The sequence below is a fragment of the Tetrahymena thermophila genome (assembly GCF_000189635.1).
Source record: "Tetrahymena thermophila SB210 genomic scaffold scf_8254548, whole genome shotgun sequence".
Taxonomy (NCBI): Eukaryota; Ciliophora; class Oligohymenophorea; order Hymenostomatida; family Tetrahymenidae; genus Tetrahymena; species Tetrahymena thermophila.
This window is the reverse complement of record NW_002476319.1, coordinates 546,175-564,110: the sequence shown is the minus strand read 5'-3', so window position 1 is coordinate 564,110 and position 17,936 is coordinate 546,175. Positions and strand designations below refer to the sequence as shown.

The following is a 17,936-nucleotide window of genomic DNA, read 5'->3' as shown; positions in this document are numbered from 1 at the left end:
ATATTTTAAAGTAGATAAATTACAATTAAAAAAATATAAATATATAAATTATAATAGTTAGATATTATCTTTTCTTACTAGAGTTTAAATAGAATTTAGAAAAGAAAAAAAAATAATTTTTAGTTCAAAAATCTCCTGCATTTTCATGTTCTTATTACTGTTCATTTTCCATTTCATTTTAGTTTTAAGGTTCTTCAAATTCTACATTCTCGTCAGTTTGATCGTCATCCTTTTCTTAGATTATGATTTAATATGCATCATCACCATAATCACTGTAATCTTCTTCGTCGTCGTCAAAAATATCTTATATTTGATCTATAACGTATTGAAGAACGGTTTTATTTTATCTATATTTATGACGAGTAGCACTATTCTGTTTGGTAAGCACCAATTAATTATTTTCATTCATAGTAAAGAAATCAACTTCATCATTTGACTTTCCTTTCATTTTCTTTTGCTAAATTGTTGGCTACTTAGAGTAAATTAACTAAATTATCTGCTCGTTCTTCTTGTTAAATTCTTTGAGAAGAACATGGAGAGCCCAAAACTGATCTTTGTTTGAAGGAGAATTTTTTCCATAACAATTCTTGTAATTTCCATAATATTCAAGCTAGCTTTTTTTCTTTAGCTCTATAATGTGAATGAAATATTCTTTAATTGATAAATTTTGCTTTTTACCCTCTCCAATCAAACACTTTTGGTTAATATTGTATTACTTGCTTAAAATTTAATTGCGCATTTTTTTATACTTAGTCTAATAAAATATTTCTTGATTGACTTGCTCCTTTTGCAATAACTCTATTTCATCACTGGTGAGCTCGTATAGATTAAGTCCTGATATTTTTTTAAGTGGTACAATGAGTAGGGTAACTTCCTTTTAGAAATTAAAGAATTTCTTCACTTCTTATATTTAGTCAATGAAGTGATTAGAGTCATTCATATAAACTTAGTCATTAATTGAAAAGGGAGAAAACTTCCAATCAATGATTACAGCTTTGTGCTCGTTATAGAAAATAACGTCTACTTTTTTTGCATTTTAATTCTAATGTTATTAATTGCTAGCTATGTTAGTCTGTGAAGTTGATATGCCAGTAATACTGCAGTCATGACTTTTGTGTGAAGTAGAATTTCCCAAGCAAATTTTAGGTAAAAACGAAGAAATGTGTTTTTCTGTCTTCATCTCTTCAAGATGAAGGTAATCTTTGCAATACTCCTTAACTGTATTTACAAGAAATTGAATCCATTGCCCTTGTTCATTTGTTAAAAATTCGTTTTCTAAAAGAATCTTTTCGTTTTTCTTAGGATCATTCAAGTAACGCTCAATAAGTAAATGAATTTAAGAGCCTTGCACAATCTTTGTATTTTAAGATTGATTATTTGTTTGATCAAACATATTGGTATTTAAATTGAGTGGTGGCTGTTGAAGTTAAAGCACATACTTGTTAAATTTATCTTGGTAGACCCAATCAAATTATTTAAAGTGGTAAGTAGGTTTTTCTTGTCTACCAGCTGAAGGAGAAGGTCTTAAAGATGAGTGTCTTTCTAAAGATTCCTCTCCTTCCCACAAATCGTAGTCAGCTATAAAAGAATCTTCACGTTACATGTTTAATTCATTTTCTCTCTCAGCCTTTCTATAGTGCTCCATTCTCTTAATATCTTCTTTCTATGCTTCTAAGATGGAATAAAATTATTTAATTATAAACAAATTAATATTCAAGCTATCTATCACTCCATCAATTTAAATCATTTTAACTCAGAAAAATCTGCTTAAAAATGTTTTATTAACCATTATTCTATGAATTTTATTCTTGAAATTTTATTCTTTAAGTAAAATAGTATCTTTGATTGTGTATACAATTAATGCAATTTTGATTTTTATTTTTTAAGTATGAAGTAGAAATGAAGAATTTAGTCTAGCTAAGCAAAATAGTAGCTTAAAATTTATTAATACTACCCAAATTGCATAGTGAAAATAATATCTCATGAAAATAGTTGCATTCCAAGAGATGGTTACAAAAATTTCAGTGATAGAGAGTAATTTTTATAAAAAATAAATGATTTTAAATGTTTACATTTAGAAGAAGAAGGAATTCTTCTCATAGAGCCATATTAATTCCCGACCATCTACAATTTATTTGTAACTTTTTCTAAAATTTCTTACAAAGCTTCATAGTCGTCTACCATATCAATCTACCTAAAGATCAATTCAAGGAATTGATCTCTGTTTATGATGCTATCTTATTTTTTCATTTTATAATATTTCCTATTCCTTTTATTTAGATGTATTTATTATCTTTCTTTCTTGGCTTATCCTCTTTTGTGGGGTCTTGAAATCAAGTTTTTATTAAATTATTATTATCGATTGATTTTGATAACAAGAAACACAATAAATATTTATACAAATCATATATCAAATCTAATCAATTTTAATAAAATTTTGATCAATCTGACCATATTTTATTTATTTCTAAATAAATAAATTAATTAATTAAAAACACTTCAATTCATTGATTAATTAAAAAGCATTATTATTTATTGATTAATTAAATAATCAAAAAAATATTGTAATAAAATATGTATTCTTAATTCTTTAGAAGATAATTATGATGATATCTTTGATAAAGATATCTAAAACTGCAAATTATTACTTTTTAAATAATTTTTTTATTTTAACATATTTTTTAACTCTCATTTACTTTATTAAATTTACACAAATATTGAATAGCAATCCATTTATCTATTAATTCTCAAAGTTTTGTTTTATGTTCGCTCAATTTAATAATTCATCTCATTCATATGTTTAATACTTTATTAATTTTTCCTCAATAAATAAACTCTATAGTTGAATTTTTTATTAGCAAAAATGTAAATAAATAATAAATACATAATATAATACAAATAGAATAATATATTACATTCTAATAAAAATTACCTTTTTTCGTATATTTTAATATAAATATATATCATAAAAATCAAAAATTACAAAATTTATCATAAAATATCAAATAAACAGCTTTAAAGACATATTTAGAAACTTAATTTAATAAGATAAAATTAATATAAATTAATAAAATTAAATTATTTTTATTGCTTTAACATTAGAATAATTAATTACAAATTTCTCTAAAGTAGAATTTAATTCTAATCAAATATATTTTAATATTAATTCACAATTTTTTTGTGCAGTTACTGTTTAAAAACGCATATTTTCTTTAATATTTATAGAATAAATAGATATTAGATACATTTAAGTCTTTTAACTTATAAAAATACATTGTTTAAATTAAAAAAATGTTTTTAAGTCAATAGCAAGAGATTAAAATCAATACATTATTTTTTTTTTTTAAATTTATCTGTAAACTAAATAAAATTAAATAATCTCTTTTTTTTATTGATATATTACTACATCTTTTTGGAATTAGATTTTGATTGTAATTAATTAATATCTTTTTATAAAAAATTATAAATTATGAATATAAATTAAAAAGAAATTTTGTAAAAATATTATTATTTTTATTACATTCATTTTCTCCTTATATTCTGATATCAGTACTTAATTAATTAAAAAACTTAGATAGACTAATCAGAAAATTAGTACAAAATTTGAATTGATAAAAATTTTTGAAAAACTCCTATTTTTAAAATTATTAATTAAATATTAAAAAGTACAACTAAATAAACTATTTATTTTTAAATGAAACTAAATAAAAAATTTTAACAAGCATCTTTACAGAATTTTTGATTAGAATATGATTTTAAATTAAGCTATTTTGATATTTTTGTAATTACTAGTCATATTTCAAAGTGTAAATAATCATATTTATCAAAACGAAAAATACTATATCCTCTTTCTTGTGTGAGCGATAAGCATTCAATTTAATTTTTCAATTAATTGATGTCAGATTTGCTAATGGTCTCACTATTGTTTTGAATTTATTAATATTAACTCTAAATTAAAAAAATAAATAATTAAATAAACCTTTCTGGGGTGACCTGATTTTAGTTGAAAGACTATTTTTAAGCTAAATTATTTAGAATATTTTAAAAATATTCATTTTTTTTAACCAAGATTTCACTTAAAAATATATGTATTATCCAAAATTAGTCTTTGTTTTTAGGTTGAATATCATTGTTTAGGTTTTCTAAGTTTAGATAGTAATGAATTTATTGCTAAGAGTTTATTTTAAGGATGTTACTAATATTTTCAAAAAGAAGTTCATTTTTTCTTTTACTAATTCCAATTTCCGATGGTTTTAACAAAATATCTTCTTATTTCTCCTTGATTTAATTATAGTATTACTAATACTTAATACTTAATGTGTTTAAGTCTGAGGAAATTTATTTTACAGTTTTAAACAAATCTTCACAAGTAATTTCTTAGATCGTAAAATTATGTATTTACTTTAAAGGAACTATTATTAAAGTTACATTACTAGTATTGAATTGCTTCATAGCTTCAAAAAGCTAATCTTTGAAATGCTACTAAAAAAGCTTTAAAATGTTTTCAAATTACCACTCTGAATATTTCCAGTCGATAATACAAAACTTTTCTAAATTATCATCATGAAAAATCACATCAAATCTTTTAGTTAAACTACTATTAGTAGTCACATATTCCACTTTGTAATTTATTAGTCCTCTTTATTTCATATAAAAAATTACTTTTTCAATAACAATAAAGATCCATTAGCTTCCGAATTTCTCAATCCACTTTCTTGATTGTATTTACTAAGTTAAACTTCTCTACTTAAGATATTCCTCAATAACTCTATGAATATATATTCCTTCTTCTTTTTTGTTAGAAAACTATTTTAAACTTGATTAGAAAGGTTTATAACTGTTCCTTTACAGTAACTAATATCCAGGAAGTATAAAGTTTGGATTTTAAATTTATCTAAAATTTGGAACTTCAATATGCTTAAAAGCTTCATCATTATAATATTCTTAATTTACTGACGATAACTGCTCTTCCATTTTTTTATAATTTCAAATTTATTTTTGATAAAAATAAATATTATTTTTTATCAAAATTTGTAAAATAAAAAATTCATAACCCCTTTTTGAAATAAATTTAAATTCTGATATCTTTTTTATTTAATTTTAAGCAGATATTTTAAATAAATTAACTATATTAAATCATTAATAAACAATAAATATTTATTATTAAAATTTCAATAATCGCTTTTGATTAAATTTTTCAACAATAAATAATAAAATTTTAAATTTAAACTAAAAAATATTACATTTTATTTTTAGCAAATTCTTAAAAATTATTAGGACAGATTTAAATAAAAATTAGAAATTTGACTTAAATTTGCAAAGACCATCATTTATATTTATGATTGAATTTTTAATTAGTTAAATCTAACTATTTTGGAATAGTTAAACATTTCTTAATTTAAGTATTTCAACACAAATATATATATTGATTGAAACTAATTTAATAAAAATATCAAATTTATCTTTTTTTGCTTGATTATAAAAATTAATTGATAATATTGATTTTCAAAACGTATATAAATTGATTTAATCAGAAAAGAAAATTTTAGATTTTTACTTTCTTTCTTTTTTTGAGACTACAAATTTAAGTAATAGATTGTCTCTTTATTATTTTCTTTGATTACAATATCAAATTTTTAATTTATTATTTCAATAATGAAAAGTGTATATTTAGAAATGTTTATGGATTGAAATTGAGTTAATTAATAATATGTGATATAAAAAATTCTATATATTTTTACATAAATACAATATATTGTGTAACTAACTATCTATCTATGTAGGTATGCATGTATTATAAATAATAAATATGTTTAAGTCAAAATTTTTTTAGTTGATTGTTTTAAATATAAAAAGTTTATGTGTTTTTTGTTCTATTACATTCTTATTGAAATTTTGTTTTTGCTGTCTAGGGTTGATTGAAATAAATAGAAATATTTTTAAATATTAATTTGAATATATCAATTTTTAAAATTATTTATTAAGTTTTGATGTTTTAACAAAATTATTTCATTCAGAGTTTTTTTAATTTTTATCTATGTTCTTTGAAATCATTTATAAAAAAACACCATGAGGTGTGACACTGTTTTTTGTATTTTTTTTTACTAGTTTGTAAATTTTTCCTTCTATTCTTTCAAGGTAATGCAGCATTTTCGAAGTTTCTTCTCCTGTATAAATTGATAATTTGTCCACTACAAATTTAAGTTCGTTTGGAAGAGTCATTGAATTAGTTTCATAGCTCTTTTCAATTTCATAATCATAACAAGGTGGTGCAGAAGTATTACCTTATTTTATAGCTTTATTAGTTATGTATTCTAGATCTGAATTCAATAAAGAAGAAAATTTATACTCCTTAGTGCTTTTTTAGCTGAATTCAAAATTTTTGTTCACACTAAAAGTTGGTTCTAGTTAATCTTCTTTGTTTTACGATGCTAACTAGGAATGCTATTTTTAACTATTTTCAGATTGAGTGAAAACAGACTAAAAGAAAGGTAGCTCTTCTAAATTTTCTTTGCTTTGTTTCTGCTTGCCATCTTCTAAAGTATTTTGTTTGTTTAGTTTAGGTAAATGAGATCTCATTTACTTGATATATTGAATTTCATCTTCTAGCTCATCATATTACAATTGAGCTGCTTACTGAGTCATCTTTTGAGATTTTATTGCAGATTTATTTCCTTGCATTAGCTAATAGGATAGTTAAGATTATTGGTTTTAAGTTAAAGCATTATTTTTCATCTTTTAATGCACTTTTAAAAGTTTGTGTCTATCAACGAACGACTAAAGAAGGATTATTAGATTATTATAAGATAAATTGATTATCTATTTATAACTTGTTAAATCCAACACTTACTCTTATTTTTGCTCTACAATGCATTATTGTATGTTAAATGCTACCTATTTAAAAGGAGGCACTTTGCTATAAAAATCATTTGTCCTCTTAAATTTCGTGTTTTCAAAGCTTTTAATTATTGATTTCAAAAAAGAATATTGTCTTTCATTTAAATATTCTTTAGCTTCTTCAAGAATTTCATTATTTAACAAAACGCCAAACATTTCATCATTTAGTCCGTAAATCATTTTAAGGAGAATAATTAGAGATGTCGAGACAACAATATCGCAGTCAAATTCGTCACTAGCCGACAGCTCTTTGTCTTGCTTATCTTTGTACAATCTAACGCAAATTTAGTAAATCATGCAAGCCCATTCAAGAGGCAGTCCGAAGTCACTTATGAGTTTTAGACTTTATCTTAATATTCTCTTCTTAGATACATTTAAGCTGTGATTTGTCATTGCAACGAATTTCTTAGCTGTCTAACGAATGAATGTTGAGCTAGGGATTGATTGAGGATAAAGCCAGTAAACTTTGCTGTCTTAAATTTTTATAAATGGAGCTATACCAAGATTATAAGCAAATAAACCGTTTTTAATCCAAATATTAATATCTCTCGGAGTGTAAGTTTCTCCTATAGAATACAAAGATATGTATATAATTGTTGGAATTAAGTAATACTCTAGAGAGATAATAGCATCAGATTTTCTCAACTTTTTACTCTTTTTTGGTTCGCTGGGATCTTCAAAGAGAGGATTGACAGGCTTCTACAATTAGTTGCAGAGAATATCTCTTTCCTTTAAAATTTCTTCTAGTATAATAGAAAGAGTTTGTAATTGCTCTTCATCTAAATTAATAACCCTTCTTTATTAAAATCTGTCAAATTGAAATTCCAATTCCTCAATTTCCTTTTCCTAGTCAACGTGTTCATCTGATTTTTTCAGATTTTAATTGACTGGGTTATTTGAACCTTTCCTTGGTGGGTTAAGATTTTATTAATCATCAGGCACTGTTGTTTGGTTTAGATCTAAGGGTTCCAAGGCTAATTCAGCTGCTAAATTCGGTTTTGGCTATTTTAATTTTGGAGTATTTTCATATTTAAATTTGCTGAGAACTTCGTTTATTCCTCCCTGATCATCTTCTTCGTCTCCAGAAAGATATCCTTTCTTGTTATTTTCTTTAATCTCTTTCGATTTGTTAATAAGCTTTTACTTTATTTCGTTCAACTTCTTAGTACGCTAGAATTGTTATTTGCTTTTATTGAGTTCACTTTCTATATTTTGATGCTCTTTAAGCTGCTTGCAAATAATCTAAAACATTCTGTCTAAATAATCGTAAAGCAATTAAATGTCATCTTTCAGATTAAACTAAATCGTACTTTATTAACTCACAAATTCTGCCCAGTCCCATGCCCAAATCAAATGAAAAATATCAATTTTGTCATACTTTTTAGCAAAAGGTATTTTTCTTTTTTCAATTAATTTTAGAATAAAAGATTTTGAAATCTGAAACCCTTTTGAATTCCCTTTGAGCTTTCTAATTCTTTTTAAAGGATTAAATTCCTTTTCCTAAAGATAAAGCATATGCAAGTATGCACTTCTAAACCCATTATAGAGACTTTACACGTAATCTTCACTTCTTTCTAACACAAGCATGAAATAGTTCTTTCCACACTCCTCCATATTTTCTATGTAATTCAATCTTCCTTTCATACGACGTCTTTTTTTCTTTTTCTGTTCTAATTGCTGCTGCTATTGCTATTAAAGCTAATATTATTTCATCTCATTATTCATGACTCCCTGTAACTCCTACTTAAACTTCTATTATTTTTCTGCCTATGCACTTCTTAATTTTTTTTAGTTAGTAAATGTTGCAGTTGCAAGATAGTTAGCATCATTCTAGCTACCGGTGGGTTTCTATTTACCCAACATCTCAAGAAGAGGGTCATTAAATATATTACTTCCTTCTGCTTTTCCTGTTTAACCTTGACCTTATTGATCAATATCTAAAATTTGCTATTACTATTCCAACTCAAAATTGGCACGCTAAGAATCTTCAAAAAAGCGAAATATCTCGTTAATATCATCATTTTCTTCCAATATTTTTTTCTACTATTCCTATGTTGACTTTTATTTGAGAATTTTCTCAATAAAATTTTAATCATTTTAGTCAAAGCTATCTTCTTAAGAATATTCCTCTTCTATATCTTCTTTCTAAATTTTTGCTAAAGAGCTCTTTTTTTGTTAATATTTTGACTCATAAAGTTTTTTCTTAAATCCTTTTTATTAACTATCATGTTCTGCTTCTTATATCTGCAATTTATCACTATCCTGTTTAGTTTTTTTATCATCCTTCATCTAATAATTTCCTTACCTTAAGGTTGTAAAGAATGAAACAAGAGGAATATCATTTTCATGAAATACCTTCAAATACTCCAACCAATAATATTTAGCCTTTTCTTCAAAATCATCTCCAAGGTTCAATTTCATTTTTATAGTTCTTACACTTTCTCTCAGAGCTCTTTAAAAAGCCTCTAAATAAATACCCCAATTATCTTCAATATGCTTAATCACTGACTTGTCTTCAGCAACCTTTTTTTCACGCTTTTCACTAATATAATGCTTCTAAATTTTAATACCCTTAAAATCTTCAGTTTATAGCTTAGCTATAGTAGTTGTAGCACCACATCTACCACAGATCTGCTATGCATCCTTCACAGTGAAGTGAGAATTTTGCTTGCATTTGCTACAAATTGCCATTAAACAATATTAAAATTTTACGAATAAAAATAAATGCCAGCTACCCCTTTTTTTATATTTTTTTAAATATTTCTGGCCTTTTATTCTTTAAAATTTAATTTAATTTCTTCAGTTAACTAACTCTTAGTCTTAATAGTCAATACTCTATTTGCTAATATTTTATTAAGTTTTTATTTTAATTGATATTAATATTAATATTTATACTCACATTAATAACAAAGAAAAGGATATGTATTTATGAAGGCAAATGTGTATTTATTAAACAAAAAAATTAAACCCATCTCTTGTATATTTCAATGCAATTTTTCTTTTTTGATTAATCTTTTTTATATTTGACTTAGCTAAATTCTACCTTTTTTCTTTTTTTATTTCTTTCGACATTTTTAAATTGCTATTTATGAACTTCTTAGATAATCTTTTTTAAATTATTTTGAAATCCGCTCAATTTTTTGGATTTTTACAGAATCAAATCTTAAAAAAATCTTATGTTTGATAAAAAATCTTCTACTTAGCATAATTCATCATGATTTAATATTTTTAATTATAGCTACTATTATAAATTTAACTTTTGATTTACTTAATTTACTATTGATTTTTTAAAATATTGCAGTAGTCTTTAAATATTTTTTACATAATTTTTAGATCATTTTGTTAAGTATTTTAGAAATATTTTTATTTACAAAATAGTTTTACTCATTTAAAATCAAAAAAAAATTTTTAATTGTCTCAATTAAATTTATAAATTAAATAAAAGAAACCCAAAATTATAATTTATTTGAAATCATATTGAATTAGAATATATTTTTTATTGAAAAAACTATTTATTAATCAATCTTTAAATTTTTCAAAAATTTTTTATGAGAAAAACAGGAAAACAATGAATGATAAATTTAATATCAAAAGAAAATATGTATTTATTTTAAATTTTTTTTTAGATAAAGCATTTGATGATCAAATGTATCTTAATTTAAATTTAGTTTTAAGTTAGAATTTTACAACAAAATAAACTTATTTAAGAGATATGATAAATTCTAATTTAAAAATTACGCCAAATGCATTTAGAAAAAACAAAATATAATTTTAAAAATCAAAAAAGTTTGAAAATAAAGTAATAATTGAAAAAAATTTAAATATATTTTTTACAAAAAGAAAAAGCCAAATAATAAATCAAAGACATAATTAAAATTAAAATGAAGCTTTTAATAATTTTATTTTATTTTACCTGTTTTAAAGTATAAAAATAATTATTTATTTATTTATTTTCAATTTATTTAATATATTTTAATGAATAAATTAAATAATATTTAGTAAAATTGAATAAAAACATCTATTTATTTAACTATGCGCTTTATTTAGCATATGATTTTAAAAAGAATACTTATTTAAAAGATATATTTTTAGTGATCAATTATTTTATCTTTTTAAAGTAAATGAAAAAATTTGTTAAATAATCCACTAGTTTAATATATCAATAAATAAATTTAAAGACGTATAAAAATATAATCGAGTTTATAAAAATTACAATTAAACATTAAATATTTAATTTATTTATATTAAAATCATAACGCGAATCTGTTTTTTAAGAGTTTTTAGATTTAATATTTTAAATGTTTTATAGAATATTAAATTAATTCAGATAATTTAATTTATTTTCATCTATTAATTATGCTAATAAATAATAAATAAATTGAATAAATTATATTTTTTATGGGGATAAAAATTTTTATATAATTATAAAATAATTATTTGATTTATAAAATTCAAATAGGAAATTTCTATCTTTAAAAAGACTGCTTTGATCAAATCAATAAAAAACAATAAATACTTACTTTACTTTTTGGTTTTAAATGATAATTTAATAAATGACGCAGTTTTTTACGTCATTATTAACAAAAGAGCATTTAGTAATTGAATTTATAAAATCTTTTTGAAAATCAAACTTTAAGCAGTAAATAAATGTATGAATGAGAATGTGTATTTTTATATTGGCTACTCATTTTTTATATAATAATATTATTATTATGGATGATATAAAGATTTATAAAATTAAAATATTAAATTTTTTTTTGAAGTTTTATTAAATTAGAGTAATAAAAATTGTTTTGTTGAATAAATGGCTTAATATGCTTTTGTAATTTTTAATATTAAAAAAATAAATATAAGTTTAGTTGTAACTCTATCAAGTAAATCAATATTTTTAATTCTGATCATTTAAAAATTGCAGAAATGAATGAATTTCAATTAAATTTATTTTGCATTTGTTACAGATCATAAAAACAAAAGTTGATTCTTGATGATTATGAAAAATTTAATTTCCAAGTTGTTAAATATGGTTCGGTATGTAAAAGATTCAATTTGAATATTTAATATTAAGAAAGTTTTTGTAACATCTGCTTTATGAAGTTGATTTAATAAAAATGATTTGATGAATTTGATTTTCATTTATTTTTAACTAATTAGAAGAATAGAATGTGTTAGACTATGTGAAAGTGTTGATTTCGGGAAAAAAAATTATAATATTATAAATAATGAAAAGAAACTGCGGTAAATTGTGATGAACTAAAAAAAATTGTTTGATAAAATCACGTCACTTCTATTAAAATATTTGATTATAATTTGGATTCATCAAAATTTTTACGGAGATATTACTATTTTTCTTAATTTCTAGAAAAAAATTTTTTGGATACAAAAAAAAAGATATTTTTACATATCTTAAATTTAAATACATTTTTTTTAGAGTTTAAATAGGCCATAAAGCAAACTAAATCCATTTTATGATGTTCTTTTGGCTCAGTTATTATTTATCAGTAAAGTAAAACAATAAGTTTGATTTTGGTAACATAGCTTTAGACACAACAATGATTTTACAAGATTAGCTTGCTAGTCTAAAAATACAGAATAGATAAGAAACACAAATAATTAATACATCAATCCACCAAAAAATCAATATAAAATGGAATTTTGGTTTCACTTAAAAAATAGTGTAAGTATTTCTTTTTAAAAATTAAAGTTGAAATTCTCAAATAATTTGTTGTTAGTTATCAAAAAATACACTGAAAAAAAAGCTGTTATTATGTAGAATTGCGCAGTTCGTGATACCAATACTGACGTAAGTGCTGATTTTGCTTCTCTGACGTAAAAAATGTCAATGCACTTTTTATTTTACAAAATCAAACAAACTAATCTATTTTCAGAATTCTTTAATTAGTCAATATTTATATATTAATCTGAATGAAGTTTCTCTCTCTCTTTCTTTCTTTTTTTTTTACTTTAAAAACGATTCAATCTTCTTTTTTTTGATAAAAAATATTTAATTATAATATCCCAATTAAAAATTTACTTCATCTCCAAAGTAAAAAACAAAAAAATAGATTAATAAAGAGAAATGTCTTAAATTAGATTCGATAACAGAGTTGTCATCGTTACTGGTGCTGGTAATGGTTTAGGTCGTGAATACGCTCTTTACTTCGCCTCCAAGGGTGCTAAGGTTGTTGTTAACGACTTAGGTGTCACTCACTCTGGTGAAGGTACCAAGACCAACCCCGCTTAAAAGGTCGTTGATGAAATCAAGGCTGCTGGTGGTGTTGCTGTTGCTAACACTGACTCCGTCGAATTCGGTGACAAGATCGTTAAGACTGCCATCGATGCCTTCGGTAAGGTTGATGTCATCATTAACAATGCTGGTATCCTCAGAGATATCACTTTCTAAAAGATGACCGATCTTGACTGGAACCTCATCATGAAGGTCCACGTTAACGGTACCTACTCAGTTACTCGTGCTGCTTGGGATATTATGAGGTAATTAATTTCAACATTTATATAATTCTCATAGTACATTCCCTGACTTTGTTTGACTAGTTAGTTAAGGATTTCAAATTAATTTCACAAAGCACTCAATTGATTGCTGTTTAATTGTAGTAAATCAATCTACATCATACAAGAATCCAATTAAAATAAAATTTTAAATAGCAAAAATAGTTAGATGGACAAAACAAAAACAAAATTCTAACTGAATTATTTAAAAATGAGCCTAATATTTAATAATTATTTTAAATTTAAATTAGACAACAAGGATACGGTAGAATCATCAACACTGGTTCTGGTTCTGGTATCTATGGTTCTTTCGGTCAAGCTAACTACTCTACCGCTAAGTTGGGTATCCATGGTTTAACTCTTACTTTGGCCAAGGAAGGTGAAAAGAGAAACATTAGAGTCAACACTATTGCTCCCATCGCTGCCTCCAGAATGACTGAAACTGTCCTCCCCAAGGAAGCTTTAGCTAATTTGGACCCCAAGCACATTGTTCCTCTCGTTGGTTACCTTGCTCACGAATCATGCGAAGAAACTGGTTCCCTCTTCGAAATTGCCGCTGGTTTCATTGCTAAGCTCAGATGGTAGAGAGCTGCTGGTGCTTTATTCGATCTCCCCTACACTGCTGAAGAAGTCAGAGACAGAGTAATTCATTATTTTCATATATATTAAATAGCAAATCATTCAAACTATATACAAGCCGATAATCGTTAATCCCCTTAACTCTCTTCTACTTTTAATTAACAAATAAAAATAAATTTCTTAAATTCTTGCAAATCTTCTAGAAGATTTAATTGAAAAACTAACCAAATAAGATGACATCATTCATTCATATATGTATAGTATAAAAGATAAGTTTTCACATTGCAAATAATTTTATGAAATATAAAAGCATTCCATAAAAAAAATTATAAAAGCAAATAATATTTTAAAAAAAAGTGAATGAGAATTGATTAAATAGATTGAAAATAGTTTGGAATAGATTTTAATAAAATGATATTATTATTAAATTGTATTTCTTAAATTAAATTAGTGGAACACTATCTGCGATTTCGAAAAGAACCCCGAATACCCCACTGCTACCAGTGATACTTTCGCTAAGGTCAATGAAAACGTTGAAAGAATCCAACTCAAGAGGGAAGAAGCTGCTAAGAAAGCTGCCACCACTGCCCCCGCTGCTGTTGATAGTCCCTACAAATCCGATTAAATCTTCACCATGATGAAGGTTTTCCTCGAACGTGGAGAAGGTACCAAGTTAGTCAAGGACCTCCAAGCTGTCTACGGTTTCAACATTGTTGAAAAGAAGAATGGTCCCGTCAAGAGAGCTTACACTATTGACTTGAAGAACGGTCAAGGTGCAGTTGTCTTCTAAGAAGCCAAGACTGCTGATGCCACCTTCACCATGATTGATGGTGACTTCGAATAAGTCTGCTTAGGTAAACTCAACCCCAACAATGCCTTCATGACTGGTAAGATGAAAATCAAGGGTCACATGGGTAAGGCTACCAAGTTCACCCCTGCTCTTTTCCCTCCCCCCACCCCTGAAAATATTGCTAAGTACACTCCTGCTAAGCTTTGATCTGAATATCTTCAGTAGATTAGTATAGCATGATAATTAATAAATATATTATTGATTTGATTTATATCAATTTATTTTTGTAAGGTGCTTCATTATTTTTTTTAATATTAAAATTTAATTTGCATGTTTTTAAAAATTTATCAAACTAATTTAATAAATGAGTGAATAATGTTTGCAAATATTATTTATGAACTTAAAAATATTTCGTCATTCTTGTATATTAATACAAATATTTTCATTAAAGATTAAGAAAAGCCAATTTTTTTTTGTTGAAAATTCAACTATAGTTAGAATTAAAAATTAATTTTAATTAAAAAAAATAAATAATTTCGATTTATATGATTGGTTTGAAAATATTAATATTTCAATCGAATTTTTATCTCTTTTTTTGTTGGCAACTTTAAATCAAAATCACCACAAAATTAAAAAAATTATAGATATCTTTTGAGTAAATAAAGAAATTAATTTTAATCGTTTGTTTTGATTGACATTATTGATTTGTAATTAACTTGAAAATATGAATTAATTTATTTAAGCAGATATTTTTCAGTTAATATACTTATCTAATATTTATCCCATATATGGTCTAACTAACTCTCCAAATGTAATGAGCTGGCCAAGGTTGAATTACTCGCCATTTGAATTTCCTGTTATTCTCATATATCCTAGGATTTATTAAACATAAGGTTTTGCATCGTTCCATATATTCTTGTTTATTGAGATAAGGAAAGTGCTAATTTCATCGACTGTTACATATTGGTCATTATTTTTATTTAGAATTTTAAATGCTGTATAAAGACAATTATCCCATATCCTTCTTTCTGAGGATAGATAAAGTATAAGTCCTTTAATGTCTTCTTCTATTATAAAATTAAAATTTTAGATTTATTTTTGATAGTTTTATTTACTCTCAAAGGGTGGTGTGTTTTCAAAGGGTTTTGTACTGCTAGTTAATAAAGATGCCAAAAATGAAATAAAATACTACTAAAACTGCTGAAAATTAAAACTTTATCCTTTATTAATTTTTTAAAATAATTCTTTTGAAAAATCATCTACTAATTTTTTATCTTAAAGGTGTCTATATACACCATGAATAGTCCTGTTCAATTCTTTCTAGCTAATTTATTTGTCATTATTTTTATCTATTATTTCAAAAATTAGTTGTTAAACCTACGGTAAATTTTATAATAAGGATATTATGCTTGAGTCTATCATAAGATTCATTCCTTAAAGTTTATTTCTGGTAATAATACTATCATAATGATTAATTTGTTTTTTAAAAACTTGCTTATTTTTAGAACTTAAAGCTTATTTTGCTATTTAAATTACTCCTTCTACTACTTAATTTGCTTAATTAAAGGATAATTCCTTTATTTATGCCAGGTTTAAATGATCATAGTTTTCAGTCACTTAAGCATTTTACAGCCTAGAGTTTTCCCACTGTTCAACAGCAAAAAGCGATATACAAAAAAGGACAATAATAAATCCTGTGCATGCAAAGTAGTTTTTTATACCTTTATTTTATTAATTCATTTCAATTATCAGAAAAGTTTTATTTATATTGTAAAAGTAATAATTATAATAATAATTAAATTGGATTTATTAACTAAAAGTAAGATATTTACTGGAATTATAATAGTCATAAATTAAAAACAGTAGAATGAAATTAATTGTTTAAAGCATATCTTATAGATTATTTTATGCATTCTCTTTATCGTATAAAAACATTTTCAATTTAATGAATAAATAATTTACTTACAAAATAATTATTATAAACAGAGTGGCATTAATTGAGTTATCAAATCCATCTCCTTAAATATTTTTGAGGAAACTTTTATCAGAATTTTAAGATTTTGATGATAGAAAATTATCAAAAAATAATTTCCCTTTTCTTTTTTCTCTTTTGAAGAGAGCATTTTGTCAATTTGAATATTCAATGATAATCCTTCACAATTTTCAATTTACCTTAAATTGCCAAAAAAATATTTTTTTTTCAATTATTTAATGAATTAAACAAATAATAATTAATTTGGATTAATACTTTAATAAAATCATTTAACCTATCGAAATTAATAGAAATACAATTTTTATAATTTTTATAGAGTTGAATATTTTGATAGAAATCTTTAATTTATTTAATAAAATGACAGAATAAGGTGTTGATTAGTTGATTGCAGATTTTTAAAAGGATAAAATCAGCGTAAGATCTTAATTTCTTCAAGATTATTACAATTAGTAAAAAATTGGAAAAAGATCAGAGTTCGATCCAAGAGATCCTCTTGGACCTCGTCTCTCTACTTATTGGGAGTAATAAAATTCTATTATTACAAAAAATTTATGAGTTTTATTTGTATTAATCAAAAAAGTCAAGGTGATAATGTATTTTCTGTGACATATAAAAAATTAAGCAATTTCACATATAAACTATTCAATCCTGATACTTATACATAGTTATAGCTAGACGAATTGAAGTAATTTTAATAGTTAAAAATTATATATTTACTAGATTAATCTCAATAAAGATATTAGGTAAAGCTGAATGATGCATACTTATTTTTAGGAGCTGCAGTCGTAAATAAAAAAAGAATTAATATTTTTGAAAATAAAATTTATTTTAAACAAAAGCTGTCAGTACCGATGATAGTATTTATTCCTTTTATATTACCTAGAATGAAAAGGGCAAAAAGAGAATATTTCATGCATTAATTTATAAAGAAATCGTAAAAATTAGAAAGATTTAACATTATTTAAACATCTACTTATTAATAAATAGATTCTTTGAAAAAGAATTAGGAATAGAAAAAGCTAATTAAAAAAAATTAAGACTTCACTAAATGAAACAAATACTAAAAAAGAGAAATGAGATAAACGAGTGAATTTTTAGTATTTATAAATAATATTTTATTCAAACAAACTATTTAAAGTATCTAAAACAATTAAATGCTAAATTAGATGTTAT

General features: G+C 23.9%; 6 protein-coding genes across 6 annotated transcripts; 2 read left to right on the top strand and 4 right to left on the bottom strand. All coding sequences in view use genetic code 6, as the record gives it.

The window, feature by feature from the left end:
* Positions 1–124: 124 nt before the first annotated feature.
* TTHERM_00317470 (hypothetical protein) lies at positions 125–2,352 on the bottom strand (the record flags this gene model as incomplete). Its single annotated transcript, XM_001021428.3, has 2 exons — positions 2,073–2,352; positions 125–1,671 (listed from the first exon to the last, which is right to left on the bottom strand). The coding sequence occupies exons 1-2, from the start codon at positions 2,248–2,250 to the stop codon at positions 125–127; spliced, it is 1,725 nt and encodes a 574-aa protein (XP_001021428.1). The 5' UTR covers positions 2,251–2,352.
* A 1,440-nt stretch (positions 2,353–3,792) lies between these two features.
* On the bottom strand, positions 3,793–4,974 carry TTHERM_00317460 (hypothetical protein; the record flags this gene model as incomplete). The annotated part of the gene is made up of 2 exons (XM_001021427.3): positions 3,793–3,919; positions 3,980–4,974. The coding sequence occupies 2 exons, from the start codon at positions 4,972–4,974 to the stop codon at positions 3,793–3,795; spliced, it is 1,122 nt and encodes a 373-aa protein (XP_001021427.2).
* A 1,035-nt stretch (positions 4,975–6,009) lies between these two features.
* On the bottom strand, positions 6,010–9,588 carry TTHERM_00317450 (hypothetical protein; the record flags this gene model as incomplete). The annotated part of the gene is made up of 1 exon (XM_001021426.1): positions 6,010–9,588. The coding sequence occupies one exon, from the start codon at positions 9,586–9,588 to the stop codon at positions 6,010–6,012; it is 3,579 nt and encodes a 1,192-aa protein (XP_001021426.1).
* A 3,385-nt stretch (positions 9,589–12,973) lies between these two features.
* Positions 12,974–14,977, top strand: TTHERM_00317440 (acyl carrier reductase; the record flags this gene model as incomplete). The annotated part of the gene is made up of 3 exons (XM_001021425.3): positions 12,974–13,386; positions 13,653–14,043; positions 14,432–14,977. 3 exons carry the CDS (start codon positions 12,974–12,976, stop codon positions 14,975–14,977), a joined length of 1,350 nt encoding a protein of 449 aa, XP_001021425.1.
* A 546-nt stretch (positions 14,978–15,523) lies between these two features.
* Positions 15,524–16,785, bottom strand: TTHERM_00317430 (transmembrane protein, putative; the record flags this gene model as incomplete). Its single annotated transcript, XM_001021424.2, has 3 exons — positions 15,524–15,837; positions 15,886–16,491; positions 16,737–16,785. 3 exons carry the CDS (start codon positions 16,783–16,785, stop codon positions 15,524–15,526), a joined length of 969 nt encoding a protein of 322 aa, XP_001021424.2.
* A 335-nt stretch (positions 16,786–17,120) lies between these two features.
* On the top strand, positions 17,121–17,853 carry TTHERM_00317420 (transmembrane protein, putative; the record flags this gene model as incomplete). The annotated part of the gene is made up of 5 exons (XM_001021423.2): positions 17,121–17,284; positions 17,344–17,448; positions 17,500–17,548; positions 17,603–17,697; positions 17,751–17,853. The coding sequence occupies 5 exons, from the start codon at positions 17,121–17,123 to the stop codon at positions 17,851–17,853; spliced, it is 516 nt and encodes a 171-aa protein (XP_001021423.2).
* Between the last annotated feature and the right edge of the window lie 83 nt (positions 17,854–17,936).